Consider the following 23,015-nt stretch of genomic DNA (forward strand, 5'->3'; position numbering starts at 1 on the left):
ATATACATAAACTACTTGGAACAGTGCCTGACACAGAATGAGCACTGTCTGCTAGCCGTCTTTATAACACGGAGGTGCAATAGTTATTATTAAAGATTAAAAAGAAAGGAACAAATTTCTCTTTATTGAGTCAAGGATGCCTGAGTGCTGTGAGAAAGAGCCAATAACGAGTTTCCAGGGGTCAAGATAAGCAGATGTCAACAAAAAGCCTTAACAGTGAATACAGGGAACAGAAACTGCAGTCTAGCTTTGCTGTGTAATGGACTTTATTACCACATTTTAAAAACTCAAATCAAACAAACAAGGGAAATTTCAGAATTCTGAACAACAACAACAACAACAATATATATATATATAACACACACACACATACCTTGGCATCAGCTTCCCAACACTGATGTAACAGTTCAGCAAAACTTCTAGGGCAACTGCTTGGAATGGTTAATCTCTACAGAGAGAAAGTAAAAACACAACAAAACAAAAGACAATAAAACACAAGGACTTACTCATTGAGGAAAGTAAATACTAATTGAAGAGTCATAAAGGAGTTAATTTAAGAGCATGAACAAGACGGTAAATTTATATCTTCCATTGATTAATAGATGAGAGGTGAGAATTTATGTTTAGATTCATAACCTAATCTCTAAAGACACACTTTTCCTCTACAGAGGAATCACAGTGGATAGAGAATCAGGTTCCGCACAACAAATGCTTTAAGTTCAGAATCAAAGTCCAAAAGGAACGACAGTAGGAGGGGGGCAAGTTGGAATGTAAATGCTAAATCTAAAACCACAAATCTATCACTGTACTTTAGAGGCAACTATGAAGTAATGCAAACAGGCTGGACAACTCAGACGCCACCAGTTCAGCTTTGGCAGTAGATACACAACTCTGAAAAAATTTTCAGTATAGACAGTCACAGAGATAATTTTGAAGAAGTACTCATTTTCCCATTGGTAAATAAGACATTCTGAATGCATGACTCATTGTGGCTTAGGTGTGGTCAAACCCATAAACTGTAGGACCTGTTACAACAAAGATTATGAGGTGAACGTCAGTCCTACTCTAACATTCTGGAGTAGTGGCTCTCAGAGGCTGTTTAGAAATCTACGGAGGCTTGTTGTTTGTTTTAAAGACGAGAGGGTTGCACGTGGAGCAGGTCAAGGATGCCATCCTTCAATATGCTGTGAAGTCCGACATGGTTAAGAACACTTGCATTCCATCAGTCTTCCAAGGCCCCACGTGTATTCATGGAAGTAAAACAAGTCAACAGTGAGGCTTACAATTTTCTAAGTCTAGAATCTCTCACTTACAAATAAATGGCAAGTATTTTCTGAACAGTTTTTAAATGCACTGAACTTTCTAAGAATGCAACTACCAAATAAAATAAATGAAGGGCAGACTGGTTTTTGCATTATTCATAACTTAACCTAAATTTTTTGGAAAATGTCAGCATTGTTCATGGTACTGGAGTCACTAACTCAACTCTGTTCTGCATTTGCAGCTGCTGAAGTCTATTTCTCCGTAGCTTTAAGCATCAAAACCTGCTTCACGATCTCTTCTATCTACTGTGCTCGTGCCTGAGCGTCTCTACATTGCAATCCACAGTTTGTTAATTTCCTCTTTATAGTACAGTTAGAGCATTATATTGACATAACAGATAACATGTAGGTAGGTTGTATTACCTCTGACTTTCATTTCAGGGAAGTAGAAGTGGCATTAACAGAGCAGTTATAGAGAGTACTACTGATGGAGCTGAGAACTACTGTGCTAAGTACTGAGATTTATTGCGCAGTGTTGTTTGCCAAAGAAGTTTTGCAAATAAAAAACTTAAAACTGAACTTAGTTGGATTTGGGGGAGACTATGTGTAAAACTAGAAAAATAGTTGCGTTGGCAAGAAAACAATCTATATTTGGAATTACAGATAACCTTAAAATCAAAATAAAACAAAGTAAAAAAAATAATATTAAAACCAAACAACCCACTCCAAGTTAGAAGCTATGCTAAGCAGTTTTTAACTTCTAGCCTTGTGATTTTGTAAAATAGAGCACGATGTTTTAATAATAAACTGTATTATTATTTTACTGTAATGTGAACTGGAAACCTTTTGATGAAGGTCAAAAGGAAAACCAGATATTTATTTAAAAAAAAAAAAAGATGGTTGGGAGTGGCAGCTAATAAAAACAGATAGTAATTGTAATTATGCAACTGAACGTACCCATGTGTAATGAAAAATAATTTTTCATAAAGGGTAACATTTTCTACACAATTTTATCTCAACATTTTTTCTAAGAACTAAAATGTGAACTGGATGGACATGGATGTCCATCATTTCTATCATCTTTTCTCACTGACAAACTTTTTAGATATCAGATCTATAACTTTATATACAAGGAGATATAAGTATTTTAAATTATCTGACATGGTCAAATATCAGTTAAATCTAGACTCAGACACTTTATGTAAGGGATTATTTTGGTACATTAAAAAGTACTTTAAAATAAAATTCAAAATATTTAAGTTCTGATTAGATAACTGTGAGTACTCCGAATGCATTAAACATTTTGAAATAATCAGATATTAGCACCAGGTTTGCAATACTACTTAAAACTTAAATATTCAAAAATAAAAACAGTTTCAAATTTAAAATTAAAATATTTCCCAACTACGAAATTAGGCATGACATTTAAGATCATATTCTTTTATGCACCATTTGCTATGTAAGATGCAAAAATTATTTTTTAAGACAAGTTTATTATCTTTTTCTAAAGTACAGTCAAAAACAATGAATTAGTAAGTTTTTTGAGGGTTTCTATGTTAATCAATAGTTTGCTACTTAGAACAAAACATATTTTACATGAGAATCTAAGTATTTATAAACATAAAAACTATGCTGCCAGAACATTCTGAATGACCACTAACTGGGATTTGTGGCAATTACAAAGGCAAATATACGTATCTGTTATATTTTTAAAATTTATTAGTAACACCCTCTAAATTCCATGCCTTCTCTAAGGGTTCATTACTTGCTTTGTAAAGTTTAACGGTGCTTTATGGATCTACCTAGTTTTAATAGGATTTAATATGAGGAAAAATTATTGTTTCAAGACCTTATTTCATTATTAAGGGTTTAGAAGCAGAAACCTTCAGATACGATTTTTAGAATATACTGATCTTCCTATAGATGCAAAAATCAATCTTAAAGGTGAAACTGAATAAGGTCTACAGTCTAGTTAAGAGTAATGTACCAGTACAGCATAGGGAATATAGTCAATAATATTGTAATAATTATGTATGTTGCCATGTGGGTACTAGACTTATTGGGGGCGGGGGGAGAAATCACTTCGTAAGTTAAATAAATGTCTAACCACTATGCTGTACACCTGCAGCTAATATAACATTGAATGTCAACTGTAATTGAAAAAAATTTTTTTAATTAAAGAAAAGTAATGTATCAATGCCAATTTCGAGATTTTGATGTTATATACCTATATGTCACCAGCAGGGGAAGGTGAGTGAAGGGTACACAGAATTCTTTGTAATATTTTTGCAACTTGTTGTGAGTTTTTAATTATTTCAGGATAAAACGCTAAAAAGTAAAGGTAACCCTGATATTTGGCTATAGGTACTAGTTCACATTTGAAATGTCTCCCTGAAAGTTTAAACACATCGATCTTTGTTTAAACGAGGCCTGTTAAAAAAAAAAATACAGTTTTCTCTTTCCAACTCAATAACCCAAAGTATTCCAAAGCAAAAATAAATAAAATAATTAAAAGTTAAGGTGATTTTGTAAATTATATTTAACTCAAATTCTCAATTTTATTATGAAATGAAATAAATCCTTGGGAATTATTTTAATGCTATGTCAACAGAATTTCTTCTTGTAAGAAGTGTCTCCACTTAAGAGGTGAAACTAAGACACCTTCTCGAATGACGACAATGGAAACTACATATAAACTTAATGTCCCTATTTTTGACAAATAAATATTGTACGGAATGAAAATAGACAGATAAATATCCTTGTAAAACCCAATTTTCCTTAAATTCATTAGGAAGTTGAGAAAACTTATTTCACCATATGGGTTTCTTTCAACTTATATGTAATAAATACAGTAAAGGAGGTATTTGAGTAGTCTCCATCAGTTATCAGCTGACATCATGGATAAGATAGTGCACTCTACTTTAGGGGATCCCTGGGAAGAAAGGGGGATCATGTACTTGTTGAGGAGGTTCTGAAGGTTAGTTATGGATGATTCCCAACCCGCAGGTCAACTATCCAAAGGCAGCTTCTAAATTCCTTTTTTTCTTCAGCTTTAAAATTCCTTGATGGATATGCCAATGTTGTGAAAGGGCTTTAGGTTCATACTTATTTTGCCATCCTTTTGATGAAATATTATTTAGAAATATTAATTATTCTCTCTTATACATATTTGAAGGGTCCAGTGAGCTTTAAAAAAAAGCTTTCTTCTAGTTTATCTTGAAATGATGTAGGGTGCTCTGCTCCAAAGTCAATAGAAGGTCAATAATTTTCTTCACTCTCATTTATAAACCCAGAACCAAATATCTAATCATCTCATTGGCAAAAGAAAAATAACAACCCAAAAACAGAACAGAAACAAGTGGGTTCTCATATCATGAAAACATCAGTTATCCTGTGTGCGAGGTCTGATTTAATAACACACCCGGAATTACTATCACATTTAATTAAAACAGAGCAGCTCCTGTGAAACAATGAGCAGACACATTCTTGAATATAACTCCTTTTCATTTTTCATAAATTGGCAGCTCTCCCCCATTAAGTTTGGCTATCATGAACATTTCATCCATTCTCAATGGCTCAGAAGGACAAATTAATAAGGTAATTCTGGATTCTGTGATCTAAAATATGGAGACTTGGTTTTTCTTAGCCAATAGCAGCTTTTTGATTTAAATTTAGTTTGTTCCAGCACTCACATGGGGAGCAGATCAATCTAATTCTTTTAAAGCATTAAAAAAGAACTCTCTCTTTATATTCACCTTTTGCAAATTATTTTATCCTCAGGTTGCACTCTTACCCTTTGTGGAGGGCAGAGACAAGGTTTGGAAATGAAGAAGTTTTGTGAAATAAAGTTGTTTTGCATTGCAAAGACAACTGCATGCTTCCATTACATGATCTAAGTTCTCATAATACCTTGATATTGGATGCTTCATCCTTATGCTGAAAATTTCCATGACTGTGCGTTTCAGTCACAATTTTAAACCTTTCAAAATGTAGTTGCTCTCTTTGATATGAATGTACCATGTTCTCTGATGTAGGCTCATAGGTCCAACTAACTGAAAGCCTCAATTTGTGGGAAGAAGAAAAGCGAAGCTGGGGACACAGCACAAACGGTGTTTACGCCACTGAAGTTCTTTTGAAATGGAAAGGCTCTGCATGAAGAAGCGAACAGTTATGCCACTGCCTCGCCAATTCCAGTGAGGAGCTCATCTTCAATGTAGTGTTCAACGTAGGTGGCAAAACTGTAATTTTTCCCTTTTTTGAAACTATTTTTTCTTCTTTTATTTTTGAAATTCTCATCTAAGCGACAGTTTCTTGTACTATAGTGACTCCTGCTGGGAGAGGTAAGTTGAAGTAGCTGAAGGTCTCTTACAGATATATCAACTCCCGGCCAGTAAAAAAGATGTCCTAAACGCAGGAGATGGAGTTAAACTGTTCCCCTACCTTAGACGCAATGGCTTCTTTCATCACTAAGAACAAACCCCTAGGTTTTACAATTGAGACTGAGAAACTAGTACAGTACTTGTACAATTTTTGATCTACAGCATCACGACGTGAAGCTGCAACAATTAGATGTAAAGGGTCCATTCATGAGGAATAACATCACTTTGACCCTTTGTGTTAGCTCCTACTGCTAATCTTTCCATAAGCGTGAACTTACTTTCAATTTGAAGAAGATGAAAAAGTCTTTTGCAAAACCCCAATACTGTTTTCTGATCTATGTACCTGAATGGAGAATCGTAGTCTTACCTCGTTTTTTTCCACTACAAGCCAAGCTACTTGTAATCCTTCCAAACCTTTAAAGGGGACCTCCCTTGTTAGCATCTCCCAGAGAACCTGGAACAAAAAGAAAATGGAATTTTTATTCTTGTACTTTATATTTTTGGCATATTACTGAAACTTTATCTAACATAAAACTGTAGCCAATTACCAGACACAACCAACCCCGTCTGTAGAAACTTGAGCAAAACGTCTATATTCATGCATAGGACTCCTTCCATATATCATATACATTTTTTAAAATAAAAAATTCTGGTTTAGAAATTAGACCATCTAGAGCCAGACTTAAAATTTTAAGAAACCAATCGGCTTAAATGATTTTAACTTTATCTTGTAAGTTATTAGAATTCTCACGTATTCCCGTAAGTTAGATTTTATATTTTATTAGTCAAAACTCTTTCCACTTTCTATCTCTGATAAAATTTCTTCATAATAACAGGGAATTCAACCATATTTTTAAAGGGTTAATAATGGTCTCATCATAAAAAAAAAAAAAAAATCAAGCACCAAATCTAAATCACTGGCTAAACCACTTACCCCATATGGTAGGTACTTGCAAAATTGTAACATTTAGATTTTGTTTTAGAGAACTCTCTCAAAATGAGTCAGTCTAAGGGATTCATTTTCATCCACTCTATACAAAATAATTTATTATACTGTATTCTAAGATGTAGTAAACACTTTATGTACATATATAAGGCTGAGTGTGTGTGAGTGTGTGTGTGTGAGAGAGAGAACGAGAGAGAGAGCGAGCGAAAGAGAGAGAAATTTATGTATGAGTTCATCTCTCTGCAATCCTTGAGGTCAGTATGATTAATAAATCTGCACCTGAGTGTCCAAAGAAAGTAAACTGATTCTGGGAAGGCTGAAAACAGCCAATGATTTTGGTTTCTCTTTAAATACTTAATAACGGAGATTCTTACACTCACTTTCTCTATTTTTACAAATAAGCATCTAAATTTGAGTCTACCAATACTTTGTGAAATGCAAAAACAATTATGATTTTATCAACAATCATAACCACCACTATCATTTATTGATTATGTCCCAGGTACTCTGTTAAAGCCTTTGCATATGTTATCATGGTTAATATCAATCCCACTGGGTAGATATTATCCTCATTTTATTGATGAGGAAACTAAGGCTTAAGGAAAACAAAGGCACCCAGTTATCAAGTGGCAGAGATAGAACATGACCTGGCTGTCTCCCCCTGAAGGTCAAGCTCTTAACCCCAGGTAGCTCTACAGAAGGAAAAGCTGGAAGTACAAGAGAGAATGTGACAAGCCACATTTTAGGTATGGAGCCATGGCCGAAGCAATGAATTCAGCAGTTTTAATTTAGAGTTCTCTTGTTCTAAAAACAAAAAACTATTTCTAAATGAGAATGCCAACTGAGGACATATACTCTATTCAAGAAACTCCTATAAACCTTTAACTCTCTATCCACTATTTCCTGGGTCAGTGCTCAGTCTTTTTCCAGCCGTAACATGTTCAGTGACTTCTGGTTAATATGAAGATAATTAGCAGGAAAATCAGGGAAATTGGCAGATGCTGCTCAAGCAGGAGAAAAAAAATCCACTGAAGCCTCTTTGGGCTTTTAATCAAGTATGTAAGGTACTTCTTTCCAAGAGCTACTGAATAATTCTATTTGAGTCATAGAAGTGATTAGGGAAAGGTACGAGGCATCCCAGAAGGGGACGATTCTAGCGAACACCATGAGTAAAGGAGGAATGAGAACAGGTAGGCAATCACACCTGACACACTGGCCTGCACAGGGAAGTGGGGAGCGGGGCAGTGAGAGGGCTGAGCAGGAAAAGAAGCCCCTCAATTTGTTGCAATTACCACTCCCCTGGTGTTGGGGTTGGGGAGGGGAAGGGATGTGAAGAAGAAGTAAATTAATGGATTTGGCTTACCCAAGGAGACTGGGAATAGCGAATGAGCGTCACGTAAATCAAATGCACCGGACCCCCGCCGGTCAGAGGACCAGCCTCGCGCCCCCTCCCTTCAGAGTTTGGCCCGCACGCACAATATATTGCGCACGCCCACACACTAAGACTGATCCCTGGATTTTTTGTGAGGTGAAATACAAAACCAAGAGCTCGGGGAATAACACCAGAGAAAGATTTATGACATTCTTTATTACAAAATATTCACTTGGAAAATGTCCAAAATCGAATAAGGTCCTAGTTATATTTCTCTAAGAGTTCTAACTCTGGAAAAATCAGACGGTTTCATTTTACTCCCTCTCTGTGTCTCTAAAGAGCTACTACAGCCGAGGGAGCCACTTGATGGATGTAAAACGGCCGCGGATGGCGTCACTAGTAGCTGCTGGGTTCTTTAGTTTAGGCCCAAATGAGGTCTTTAGTTCAATTCCAGTATCAGCGCATTTCATGGTTTCCTATTATTAATTCACGAGGTTCAGGAATGTATCAAAAAGTAGATGGCATGAGGTGGGACAACAGCTTTTTCTAAACACAATGACATTTGGCGCAAAAAAGTAACCTTGTTGAGGAAGTCATTTGGAGGTCTAAAAATAAATTAAACTATGCCTGAAAATATCAAGGTATGGCGCTGCAGGTCAAACATTGTGATCTTTCAACCTTAAAAATATTTTCCAATTCATTTTATATTGAGGCACCCTTACGTTTAAACTGCTCACAAGGACATGTTCTCTTTTCAGTTTACAGAAGAGACATGTCCTTGGACAAGGTTCTGTACTTTTCCTGCCTTTTCTTTTACAAACAATGGAAAGCCATTACTGAGCTGGCCTGTTCTGGAACAGGGCTTGCAGACAAGGCAGTAATGTTCTCTCTCCACTCTATTTTCAAACCTGGTTTTGGCTGGGAAGCTTCTAAGCAGGTAATCCTTCCTGCGTTGGCATTAGGATAGCTTTGTATTTAAAGAGTTGGCGAGGCCTTGTGTTTTCAGAAGGCTTTTTCTTTCAATGACTTCTGCTTTGAAGTCTTTTTTTCTTTTCTTTTGTGGGTAACATACTAAATACTCCCCTGGTTTGGTCCTTCAAGAGAAGTCACCATAACGGGGAAGAAAAACCTCTCGTCTTACAAAACAGAGAAAAACAATTGTCTTCCTAACAAAGTTTACCTGCTTAGAAGGAAGAATTGTAAAAAGCAATTCTTTGCAGCACATTTATTTTAAGGCTGTATAAGGCTGGTTAGTCTTGCCATGTGTTAAGAACCAATACAGGATTAGCAAGCTGGGGAGGGCTCGGGACTTTCATAATATTAGGGGGTAAATTCTTACAGCGAAGCTGAAACAAGAAAAAGAAAAAGAAAAAAATATATTGGGTTTTTGATGGGTTTCCAAAAACAGTAACTTTTTTAATGGTCTCCTTTGTTTGGATGTGACTGCGATGTGTGTGGGGGCTCGGTGCACAGAATAGAGTTTTAATAAACTATGGGATGATTTGTGCAAAGAGATGCTCCTAATGACAAATGAATCCTGGCTACTCACCTATTTTTGAAAGGACATCAAAAATTCTAAAAAACCACATACTTTCCTAGCTAGGTATCATTTTCATCAGACTACAGACTTCTAAAACTCACACGGCCCCTACCTTAAAAACAGTTCTCTCCTGCTCTTTTAGTAATACCCACTTTGAACATGCAATACTTTCTTCATTTATTTTTTAAAATTGTGATTGTTTAAACAAAAAGGCTCTGGAAAGTATGATTTTCACTTTTTCTTCCACTGATGGTGTTTATCTAGAACAGAATGGGAATGGGTCAGAATTGAAATAAAATCCTGAATTCTCAGTTATAATTAAGTTAGCATATGTGTACTTTTCTGAATGGAATTCTGCTGATACAGCTATGCATTCCGGGTAAGTAGTATTCTAAGTAAACCTCTTTTCAATAATGCAATAAATAGTAGAAGCTGTTTTAAAACAGATTCACTGAAAAGGCTTTTTTGTTTTCACCAGTTAAAAGAAAACTCTAACATGAACGTAAAATTGACATTCAAAGCACGTGACTGGAACAACCAGGTTTTGGACAGCAACGTCTGGTGTGAAAATACAGAGCGACACTGGAAATGTTCAGTGTGACTGGCTGTAAAGTTTGCTGGCGTAAGTTAAATTACTTGACAGAATGATCTGTTATGCATTTGTTAAATCCCTCAGCACAAAACAAAGGTTGGGTCAGTAAACAATTAGAAAACCTAATTCGCAAAGAAAAATTGTTAGTAAACAATTAGAAAACCTAATTCGCAAAGAAAAACTGAAAAGCAGTGCAATCATTTGAAGGAAAGCTTTTTAACAAGATAAACAGAACATTTGCAGCCTCTGAAAGGTTGATTCAAACTGTGTTTAACATGGGGAGGGGTCAATGTGGAATGAGTGAAAGGGATTTTTAAAAGATATAGGAAAAAAATCCGAAGCTCCACAAATAGAAATCACCTCTTAACGTCTCTTATGGTTGACATGTGAAAAGGAATTCGCTCTTGGTTACTGGAACTAAGATTCTACTTCAGTTCAGGAAAAGCAGGTAGGTGCATTTCACACCGAAGTCCCTGGCAACTGGAACCTTTTAGAAGACAGCAGTGTGAAGTTTGTTTTCATAAATGAAATAATACTGAAACTACAAGTTCACTCTCTACATAACTCATAGTCGTGTCTGAGATCAGGAAATTCTAAGACTTGGGCAGAATTTTAAAAGTAAAAGCACTGTACGAGAACTTGTAGAGTGCTAAAATGAACCTCAAATGTCTTCTAATTCATATACATGTGCAAAATAATTAAAAAACATAACCATCTAACTATGTTTATATATATTTATGTACACATGCAAGTGAGAGGAATGAGAATGGTGGTCTCTTGTTGAATTACTGATTCTTCAGCCATGCTGCTTATCTTCCAAACCCTCTTGTTCCACAGAGGGGTCTGCAATCCATGGCTTGCTGCAGGATACGAAGTGGTTTTAGCATATTTAAAGGGTTGGAAAAAAATGCAACACAGACTATAAGTGGCCCTCAAAGTCTAAAATATTTACTATCTGGATCTTTGTTGAAAAAGTTTGATGGCGCCTGTTCCACGGGATAAAAGGAGACACTGGTCCCAACGAGCAGGCAAAGTCAAATTTAAATTACCTTAAGTTGATGTCTATCACGGTGCCTGACACAGTAAATCGATTTTTGCTTACAAATGAAGAAACATAATTTCATAAGAGGAAATAATATCAAAAAAGTCTTAAATTGCAAATTCCCCCATTTAGACTCCCTAAGCAGATGATTTGTAGGATGGTCAGACTGTAGTAACTTTTTTTTTAATTAGCTTCAGGTGTACAAAACAATGTAATAGTTACACATTTCACCCCTCACAAAGTGATAACTCCCCTTCCCCAATCTATTGCCCCTCTGGCTTCGTATATATCTATTATAATTCCACTATACTGTACTCCATATCCTGTGACTATATATATGTTAATTTATAGTTGACATTCAATATTATTTAGCTTCAGCTTCAGGTGTACAGCGCAGCGGTCAGGTATCTACATCATCCATGGAGTGGTTCTCCCTAATAAGACAAGTGCCCATCTGGCCCCTTACAAAATCTTTACAACATTATTGATTATATTCCCCAAACTATCTTTCATATCCTGTGGCAATATTGTAGTTACGAATTTATGTTTTCTAATTCCTTCCCCTTCTCCCTCATCTCCATCCCTTCCCATCCCTCTATGTCTCTGAGACTCTTTCTGTTTACTTTGCTCATTTATTCAGTTCTTTAGATGCCACACATAAGTGAGATCATATGGTATTTGTCTTTCTCCGACTGACTTATGTCACTTAGCGTAATGAGAATGTAGTAACTTTTGACACAGTGGACCAGTTTTAGATCCAGTCTCTTCACGGAATTATAGTCCCACCCCCCTTCTTTCAATGAGAATTACTTGATCACTGTCTATAATAGTTTATAGCCTTCATTCTTAGAACCACACAGAATTAAGAGAAATTAGATAGGTAGTCTAATGTTACTGTTGTCTTCCAACCTTTAAAATTCCAGCCCTTTGCCCAAAATATGTATTTCATTCTTGAAATGATTTTTTCCAATCTCCAACAAAACTGAGCTCTATTATAGTAAGTTAATTTGGATACATAACATGTATTATGATTTAGAAAAAGCTAGCTAATTGAAACAAGCCTAAAACTTATGTAATGAAGCAGCAGTAAATACCTAGAGACTGATGAACTCTAAAGTAAAAGGAACGGGTTTGACAATGCCGGTTGCCTCTTGTGCCATCAGATGTCACCCTCAGTTGAAAAACACAGCTCAGGAAGAAGAGGCATGTTGATTTGGGCCAAAATTAGTCTGCTTCTTTTCTCACTATGAAAACATCCTTTTAAGAAGTAATAATTTAAATTGAGAAGGCAGTATAGTTGGGAGATGAGCAGTGAAGACAGGGAGTTCCAAATATCGTTTTGGTCTTTTTAAAGGATAGACAGCATTTTTAGAGATAAATATTTACCCTCAAAAATGGGCAACAAATGAAGTTCTTCTACCATCAAAGAACCACCCTGCCCATCTTCCCCTCCCACCTCACCTGCTTCCCCTATTTCCCCCTTCTTTCTCTCTGCTAATTCAGATATAAGCTATTCCTCAAGAATGATCCATCTCAAAACTCCCGAAGTTTTTGCTCCTTCACTGATTCCTAGTCCTGGAGGACTGGTTCTCAAGGACTAGTTCCATTATTCTATTCCCGGAACTATGTTGCTCGGTTGTTATTCTTATATGATATTTTAGATTCATGTTTCCGATAGCCACTACTACTTTATAAGATTTGCAGCAGACATGGCCAGACCATGTGCTAAAGGCTAAGTACACTTTCTTCTGTACTTTCCAGAAACTCACTAATCAGTTTAATAGATGACACTCAAAAATTTCCTATTAACTGACTCATTTGGCAGATCTATTGGTGGTTTGTGAGAAGCTCATTACAGTGAAATCCTATTCCAAATGATCCACATTTCTACTGATTTACAGAGATATTCTATAGTCATATGTCTTCCCAGGAAAGCACTCTTTATCGGACTGCACCAGTTTAGGTCCCCTTTAATTTGCTTCTTAGAAGTGGCATTTGTTTCTTCTCACATAGGACAAAAGAACTCAGATGCATTAAAGTGATCAAGTAAGCAGTCTAGTAATTACACAGTGTTCTCTCTGCTGTCACTGTTCCAGGCATTCTACCAGAATGCTGCGTCCCACTTCTGCAGGTTGTTTGCTTTCTATATTTCCTTTAGCAACTCAAAATGAGAAATGAACTCACCACACCATAGGAATATGTGTCACAAGTTTCAGACACAGGGAGACTTTGGATTACTTCTGGAGCCATCCATGGGAAAGTTCCAACCAAGGACATGTGTGTTGTATGGTTATGGAACCGAGAGGCACCAAAATCGCAGATCTGAAAAAAGAGAAACAAGTATCAACTTTCTACTTATTGACTAATAAAAAACACAGTCACAAAAACTTACATCTGAAATCAACAGATTTTTTTTTAAATGAAAAGAAATATTCCTACCTTCAATACGCCATCAACAGTTATAACAACTAAAAAAAAAATAAAACAAATTATGACAATCATTAATTTGAGTTATACTGAAAAAAATCATGCACTTCTATTTCTATCTCTCATGGCATTATGAAAGGTAAAACCAAAGTTGTTACTGTATTGAAGATTTTGAAAAAAGGAGCTGACATTAAAACAAAACAAAAAGAAACTAATTCCTTGAGGTTCTGATTAAAAAGGCTTTCAAACAGCTATATATGATATCAGAGGGGTAGTAGCTTGGGGGTGGGGGGTTATCACTTTGTGAGGGGTGTAAATGTCCAACTATTATGTTGCTTTGTACACCTGAAACTAAACAAAAACAAAAACAACAACAACAAAAGAAAGTGGCACATAGCCAAAGATGGCAAAAAAAAAAAAAAAAAAAAGGCTTTGAAGACATTTGCTTAAATCAAATGCAGCACTGTCCAGTAAAAAAGCACAGATTAGCACTAGTCAGGAGAACCAAATTTTTACCTGGGTTCTGCCATTAGACTGCCAACCCAATACTGAGGATGTCATTAGCATTATTATTTCAGGGGATATACGGTTTTCCCTCCCAATTGAAGAGGAATTTTTTTGAAGTCAGGGACAATATTCATTCATTCATTTATTTGCACACTCATTTATTTAACAGATATTTGCTAAGCACCTACTACGGGTGAGGCCGTGCCATACATTGTATGTTCTGGAAGAGAACGGGGAGGACTGGCGTTGTTTCTGCTCTCATGGAGTGTACAGTCTAACGGGCAAGACAATAAAACACATCTCTAAGTAAGTGGGATAAGTTCCATGATGAGAGCCATGGAGACTGCCATGGAACTAAAAAGCAGGGATATCTAAGTCTAAAGTGGTCAGAGGAAGCTTCTCGGAAGGAATGGTGCTTAGATTAAGACCTGAAGAACAAACTGGGAGGAACGAGAAATTGGAGAACTGGGGGAGAAAAAGTTTTCTAGGCCGAAGAAAGAGCCTTGCAAAACGGTCAGCAGAGGAAAAGGCACGCAATTTTGGAAGACAGGGGCCAGGTCCAGAAGAGCCTGTGTGAGAAATGGAATGCCAATGAATGACTGTTAGTGAAGAAATGCACGGACAGACGAGCAAGGGGAGAGTCTCTTAGAGAAGCACAGAAGTGGAGGAAGGAGACCACTGAGGGAGCCCATGGTCACAGTCCAAGGGACATGAGCTGCCTATGGTAAGGCAGCGAAGGGCGGCAGAGAAGTGGACCAGTCAGGAAACACTTAGGAGGCAGAATCGACCGCACCTGAACAGCTGCATATGGGGGAGAAGGAGGACGCAGGGATGAAACCCAATGAGGAGGCAACACAGCCTCATGGTTACAACAGGAGCTCTGGAATCAACCTGTAGTTTCTTTTTATGTAATTTCTGGTGCAGGCAACTGGTATTGCCACTCCTTGAGAAAGAGAACGTAGGAATACTTTTTTAGGGGGGAAAGAGAAGATGAAAAGATCAATTTGGACACACAATACTATGTGGCCATGTCCAATAAGCAGACAGATATATAGTTTTGAAGTTGAGATCTGTTTGGGAGGGTTAGTATGTAGATGGGGCTTTTATGGGAGAGGGAGCATAAGAGCTTAAGAGGAGTGGAGGACAAGGGCCCCAGAAGAACGGTTTCTGGCATTTCTGTTGTGAGTCACACACTACCTTGCACTACCTTGGTTGATGATCAGTGCTTTTTATTAATGACTTTAATAAGTCGGAAAGATAATCTCTGCATGATCTAACATACATTTAAAATACCCTAAGGGTAACTGTGATACTATGTATACGCTATAGACTTTTTCAAATAAAAACATAAATACTGTTAATACTAATTCACTTATTTTACAAATACCTCCACTCCTTTTTTTTCCCGTATAAGATTAACAAGTGCTCATTTAAAAAAATCTAAGATTATAAAAATATATAACATGGAAAATAAGTCTTAGTTTTCCTTCTCCTAGAAAAAAGAAAACTGCTAAAATTTAGGTCTATAGTGTTTCAATGTCTATATGTTCTCCCATAAGTAACTACACAAATTACAATTTTTAAAAATGGGGACAGTCTTCACTGTTATTTAGTTTTCATAACGACAGCATGGATAAACCCGTAATTTAATCATTCTCCTGTAGAGAAATATTTACGATATACTGATAAAGCACATTAAAAGCACAGAAGTCAAGTAACTTGGTTAGATTGAAATTCTGAGCATGAACTGAACATTTACAAAGTCATAAAACTCTGATAAACTTCCTACTAGATTCTAGATTATTTTCTAATGATTTCCTGTTAGCCAACTATATATCATATCAAGCATTTAGCTCCAGGAGGCTCATGTCTAAGAAGAGCCAACGGACAAGTGATGACCTAGAAAAAGGACAGAACAATCAGTCAAAGCCAACTGGCAAGGTCAAGCTGCTGATCCAACCTGGATTACTGATGAGTGGCGGCTGCCAACAACTTTCCTTTCTCTGCCCCAGCAAACCTCACAGTCTTGGAATATGAGCAAGGGCAGCTGGTCAATTCCCTGCTCCTCTTCCTTCTCTTACCTGACTCCCCGCTCTAAAGATCCTGCTCCTCGCAGATAACCATTTTAACTGCAGTGATTTAAAGATTTTCTAAAAATAAACAGTTCTCCTCCTTACTTAGAAGAATCAATTAGAAAGCATGTAAATAATTAAGTTAATGCATGCAACTGAATTGATAGCCAGATGTTTTAATTTTTTTTTTAAGTAGCAAATTCTGATGTTTACTTCAGCTAGTGCTGGCTATTGAAATAACCCTACTGCCTTTCTCCGTTAACTTTCGAATGATGTCATGGAAGAAGTATTCTGTTACCACTCCTACTTGAAGGGAATCCTGCAAGTCATTTTAAAATGCTCTCTCTCCAAATTAATAATACAGGCTCATAAACAAAATTTCGAAAGTACAGAAGGGAGGAAAGAAAAAAAAAAGCTTTAATTTCCAAACTCTTAAATGTGCTGATCATTTTCAGGCACTACTCCAGGTAATAGGACTGACATAAAAAATTCACACCAAATAATTCAGAAGTAACAAGAGCAAAACTCAAAACTCTTAGTACGGAGAACCATCTAAAAATAGGAGACTAGAAATACATGACCATGTGCTTTGATCCAGCAATACCTCTTTCAGAAAATTATTCTAAAGATATAATTGAAGATGTGTTGAAAAACTTTGCTGAGAAGTATTGAGCTCAACATTTTTCATCACAGAAAAAAATGTAAACAATCAATGTCCACTCTCTGTGCTATTCAGACAGTGGAATACTATGCAGCCTCTTGAAATAATATGGAGAATTTTGGTATTTCTTAACACTGAAAAGACTTGCATGGTATCAGTGGTGAGTCAAAACAGGTTATAAAAGATATGGAAAACATGATGCTTATTTCTATACACAGGTGCATGTGTTTTGTAATAAAATGGGTAAAATAAAAACATAGGATTACTTTACCGTTTCTTGATTTTAGATCTCTGTGAATCACCTTGACCGGAGCCTCCATGTGTAAATAATGCATTCCTTTTTACACAAGAAGAAAGGCCTATTAATATCATTTTTCAACACTGTATCAGTATTACCTTTCTATTTTAAACATCAGTATTATCTTTCATATTTTTGCAAAGGATTCAATAGCAGAAACTAAATTCATGTGTTCTGTTTTTACATGATTGGTAAAACCGAAACAAGATATGTCTACCTTAGGAAAATTTATATGCTAAAGAAATTATATGCTTTAATCTCTTAGAAGTTGGAATTTGATTGTGGGTAAAGCTAGCTTCTTACAATACCCAATAAGAACACCTTAATTTTCTGGAATCTGGAACCTACAACAGGAAGGAGGGCTCCAGTGATTAAGGTATTCCACTACCAACTACCTACTAAATCCGTAAATGCTGACCAAGGTTTTCACTTTTCATTCGGATGCCTGCAGCTTGGTTCACTTTCTCAGTGCTCATTCCAATAAGCCCCTGGGAGTGGGGTGGGGTCGGGGGTGGGAAGAACTAGCTGGACTCATTAGTTGTGGTTCATAAAGGATTTTATGATCCTCAGATACAAAACTATATAGTAGTTACAAAATATTTTATTCTTTTTACAAGGATAAATCTTTGAGATAGTTAATACTGAAATGCACACCAAAATTATCTCCAACATAGTTAGACTGTAATCAAGTTACTTCAGTAAATTGGATATATATAAACTAAGTAGAATTTTATTGTTTTGAATAAAAAAAATATACTTTGAAAGATGTGTACGTCAGTTACCCCCTTAGCAGTGTTTGACTTTTTTTGTATTTATATACGGTCTACTCTTTTAGAATAGAGAAAAAACATTTTCTACTGAAAATTTCCCATCCCTTTCTCCAGTTGTCTTTTCTAAATAATGGAAGAAATAGTCTCCCTGCCCCCAATGTGAGACAGGCTCTTTTATAAGTGAATTATCTGTTAAACATAATTTAACAACTAGGCTTTGGTTCTTCTTTTAAGTACAAAGAAATTTTTAATTTTATAAAGGTTAGTTTTTGAAATAATCTATTATTTTCCTGCTATTCTGATTATTATATATTGAAGAATCATGAAAGAACAAAGAAAATAAAAAACATAAATGTCTGCCATATAAAGATATTCCTGAAAAGAGTCAACTTAACATAAGTCTTAGCAATTAAAGTGATTTTAAACAAGACATAACTGGAATAAGGAAATCTTCGAATATGAGCTTCTGCATACCACAAAATGTGAAAATTCAATAGCAACTTGGGCAACTTTTAATAATCTTCACGACTGAATTTCATAGTTACCATTCTCTTGCTTTAAGAATCAAAATGCACAAACCAACTCTTATTTGAAACGAACTATTCATTCTTTGATTTCTCAACATCTTATTGCTACAGTGGCTTCCATCATGGTCACACCAAGAGGTACATGGCTGAGTTAGAAACGGGATCAACAACAATCAAGCCTTCCTCTTGAATCTCCAGGGTCTCCACATGGCTTTTTCAGAGAAGGTTGAAGTCATTCCGACAGCACTGCTTTCTTATTTCTTGTATGGGCCATTTTTAATATTAAGTATTACTTGTAACTATAAACAAACAAGTCTCTTCTCTGCCTCCCTCTGTTTATCTGAGGCCAAACACATGAGAACCTGCCATTTAGATCAATTCACCAGCCACAGACACGTGATCTTACTACTTTGTGGTTCTGGACTCTGTTCCATGGTTCACTCCCATTCTCTCCATCCCTATTCTTTACCTCTGGTTCCAGTTGCTACTTACTTAGTCCTGTTTCTTCTCATCCTCCTGATATAGTCTTGAGAACCCCTAGGAACGACGGAGCTGATTTGGAGCTAACGGACTCACCCCTCACACAGGGGAAGGGACCAGGAGGGACAAAGTTTATACGCTGGGGGCCGGGGAAGCTTAAGTAGAGTGTATACAGCAGGAACCTGCGTGTCTCATGTCAGGTGATTTGTTTGCCGTCTACCAGCCTCCATGCCATTAAGTAATAAATAGGTGTGACTGCAGAGCTCCCTAAATGCAAATGTCTGTAAGGTGATGTGCTTTAGGTCAAGGACTGCTTGTATGAGGTATGATAGAAAAATATGGTGAATATTTAAATTAAAAAAAATTTATTACAGTGAAATACACATTGCCATTAATTCCCTTCAAAATACTCTCCCTTGCTCCAAACACACTTATCCCATAATTCTTGCCACTTTCCAAAGTAGTTCTGGAAGTCCTCTTTCGTGAGTGTCTGTAGTTGTGCTGTTGTGGCTGCCTCGATGTCCTGAATCGATTCAAAACTTTTTCCTTTCATGGTCATTTTGACTTTGGGGAAGAGCCAGAAGTCGCATGGTGCCAGATCCAGTGAATAAGGTGGATGAGGACACACCGTGATGTTTTTATTCGATAGAAACTACCAGAAGCGATGTGTGACACGGAGCGTTGTCATGATGGAGGATGAAGTAAAGACACGAAAGAGGACTTCCAGAACTGCCTCAGAAAGTGGCAAGAATGATGGGATAAGTGTGTTTAAAGCGAGGGGAGTATTTTGAGGGGAACTGATGGCAATGTGTCTTTTACTATAATAAATTGTTTTATTTAAACATTCACCGTATTTTTTTTATCACACTTCGTAGTACGTGTATTTACATTTATGTAAGTGTATTCCCACAATTTTTCAGGCAGTTCCAATAATAGCACATCACCCTGCTTACAAACAGGTGGTCCCTGTGTATTACTGACATGCAGGGAGATGGCTATGATGTCAAATGAAACTATCTAGAAGAATGTAAAATTTTAAGGCTGATTTGAGATGCCAGATGCATGAATACACAATTAAGTTAATTAACACAGCCAAGCCTTAAGTACACCATCCTAAGTATAGAGCTTATTATTCTTATAAGGTAACGTATCATTGAACAGCAGCATCTAGCACGAACCTTCAAAAAACATTTTTCACTTTCCCTATTTGAAGAATTTGGCAGGTGATGATGAAATGTAAAATACACAAGATAATTCCCCAAAGGAAAGACTATCACTTTTGGAAGTCACTGTGTGACTTCCCAGTGAAAACAAAGTAGGAGATGCCCTGTTTATTGAGTGTTAAATATCCTTTTATTTGCTTTTTAAAGATGCTTGTAGAGTCTTGAGTAACAAAACGCAAACGAGTTAATTGCCCCGAGTAAAATGTGGACACACTTGCTTTCTACGGGTTGCTAGAATACAAATGTAACTATCAGTGTTCATTATTTAGATTACATTGTTTCCAAAGCAACTTTGACAGTTATAAATAAAACTCAGAAATGTTCAGTTTGGAAAATGGAAAAAAAAGATAAAAATAAACGGAATTTAAATTACTTTAGAAAGCATTAGTCTATGTAGGGATTTATAAGGGAATAAGAACTGGGCACCTTGTTTAAGGATTTTTTTGTATTAAAAATACTTGATTTCCAAGTTTACATTAAATATAAAATAAAATTTGAACTGCTTGTACATAGCAGGACAAATAAAATTTTTTTTGCAAGTGGTTACTATTTTTAGCATATTATGTATACAAAATGGGTAGAAGTAATCCTACAATAAATCACACTTTTTTGGATACTGAGTCTAAGTAGAGACTTGCAGAACAAGAACAGAATTATGATCTTTCCACTTAATGTGTCAAGCAAACTGGTCAATTACAATGATGCAAAATGTGGCAAAAATGGCTGCCTTGGAGCCACTGATTTTGTTGGAATTTGGTTTTCGGGAACAAAAGTAAAGGAAGGAAAGAGAAATGGAGTTCAGGAATGATAAGGTATTGACCTAAAATATTATCTGTACAGTAAGTTGCAGAATTCTTGCTACCTTTGGTCTGGAAAAAGAACACCTAAAGACACAGAACAATAAATCTTTTGACTTAAGTCACCTCATTAGGATGGGAAAATGCTCCCCACCAATTCTTCAAGAATACACGAAGCATTGTTACCTTTGGCTACATCAGTGGCCCAGGTCATAATGTGATCCATGTCCATCTCTTCACTTCTGTTACTGTTAATGTAGTCATACAGTGATCCCAGAGAAGCATATTCTATTTTTAACAGAAAGATAAGCATCTAATTAAAACCAAGGTGAATTTCATATATAAGACTTTATGTTTTCATTGGGAAGATGTATTTAAAAACTTAACAAACGACATCAAAAGTATACAAAAATTGTTCCACGCTGTGGTTTCTAAAAGTTAATATTATCCTGGAAAGAAATCTATTAAAGACAAGACCATTAAGAGAACAAATAGTAAAACTTCAGCCAAAGGGAAAATAAAAAGCCATTTGGATGAACTGAGAAACATAAAGATGTGTTGGAAGAATGTATTAGAAACTAAGGCAGGCATGTACATAGGTATTGCTTTAAAAAATTGTTATTCTTTTGAGATAGAAGATGAGATAAACACAAGTCAGAGAGTTTATGTGACAATGTTAACAAATTTACCTTGTTGCATCAGAATTTCAATGAGTCCTCAAAATTTAGCACAAAAAGGCCGAGAGGAAATTCCTTTAAAAATGGCTTTGAGGTATAAATTACATACTATAAATTCACCTACTATAAGTGTACAACTTGATGCTTTTTAACAAATTTATAGAGTTGAGAGTGATGGTTGACTGTAAATGAGAAGAGGGCACTGTTTGGGACGGTGGAAACGTTCTGAAATTGGATTGTGGTAGTGATTGTGTTATCAGTACTTCATTCCTTGTTACTAGTGAATAATATTCCACTGTATGGCTTTACCACATTTGTTTTGCTCATTACCAGTTGATAGACATTTGAATTGTTTCCAGTTTTTGGCTACTATGAAAAATGCTGCTATGAATATTTGTACACATGCCTTTGTGTGGACATATGTTTTCATTTCTCTTGGAGAGGAATGTTCTCATTCCTAGGAGTGAACTTGCTAGGTCATATAGTAAATTTATGTTCAACTTTTTAAGAAGTTGTCTATAAACATTTGACAGAATTCACCAGTGAAATCTTCTGGGTCGGGCTTTTCATTATGGAAGTATTTAAACTACTAATTCAAATTAATTTCTTGGTTATAGGCCTATTCAGATTTTGTTTCTTCTTGAATCAGTTTTGATAATTTGTATCTTTTTAGGAATTCATTCATTGCATCTAAATTGTCTAGTTTGTTACATAAAGTTGGCCATAACATCCCCTTATAAATCCTTTTAAACTTCTGTGGGAGCACTAGTGCTGTCCTCTCTTTCATTCCTGATTTTGCTAATTTGTATCTTCTATTTTCTTTGTTCATCTTTTCAAAGACCAAATTTGTACTTTCACTGATTTATTCTGTTATTTTTCCATTATTACTGAGTTCTACTCTAATCTTTATTTCTTTTTTTCCCCCCTTCTCCCCCTTCTTTTATCCAGTGTGACAATCTCTGTCTATTGATCGGGTTACTTAGACTATTCACGTTTAATGTAATTATTGATATGGTTGGATTTACATTTGCCATCTTGTTTTCTACATATCTTCTGTTCTTCTCAGTCCTCTATTCCTTTATTGCCCTCTTTTGTGTTAGTATTTTTAATTTATCATTTTAATTCCTTGGAGAATGTTTTACTATATTTGAGTGGACTTCCTTAGTTGTGGCTCAAGGGATTATAAATGCATCTTAATTTAGCACAATCTACTTCAGATTAATACTCTTAATTATAGTAAAATATAGAAACTTTTCTCGAAATTAGCTCCATTCTCTCCTTTATCCCTTATGCTATTACTGTAATATATACATGTATATATGCTTTACAGTCAACAGTGTTATAATTATTGCTTTATACAACCTTATGTTTTTAAAGATATTAAAAGAAGAAATGAGAATAAATGTATTTATGGACTTTTACATTAACCCATATATTTTTTAT

The 23,015-nt window shown here is 35.8% G+C and overlaps 1 protein-coding gene across 3 annotated transcripts in view; it reads right to left on the reverse strand.

Annotated features, from left to right (window-relative positions):
• The window catches only part of MAP3K20 (mitogen-activated protein kinase kinase kinase 20), a 161,779-nt gene that overhangs the window by 57,825 nt on the left and 80,939 nt on the right, over window positions 1-23,015 (reverse strand). For all 3 annotated transcript variants that reach the window (XM_033112750.1, XM_033112751.1, XM_033112752.1), the window contains exons 4-9: window positions 21,082-21,183; window positions 17,072-17,137; window positions 13,573-13,601; window positions 13,318-13,455; window positions 6,009-6,095; window positions 374-448 (exon numbers count right to left, since the gene is read on the reverse strand). In XM_033112750.1, the coding sequence (XP_032968641.1) occupies window positions 374-448; window positions 6,009-6,095; window positions 13,318-13,455; window positions 13,573-13,601; window positions 17,072-17,137; window positions 21,082-21,183 (497 nt within the window). The remainder of the gene's footprint in view (window positions 1-373; window positions 449-6,008; window positions 6,096-13,317; window positions 13,456-13,572; window positions 13,602-17,071; window positions 17,138-21,081; window positions 21,184-23,015) is intronic.

The sequence above is a fragment of the Rhinolophus ferrumequinum genome, chromosome 8, assembly GCF_004115265.2.
Source record: "Rhinolophus ferrumequinum isolate MPI-CBG mRhiFer1 chromosome 8, mRhiFer1_v1.p, whole genome shotgun sequence".
Classification (NCBI taxonomy): domain Eukaryota; kingdom Metazoa; phylum Chordata; class Mammalia; order Chiroptera; family Rhinolophidae; genus Rhinolophus; species Rhinolophus ferrumequinum.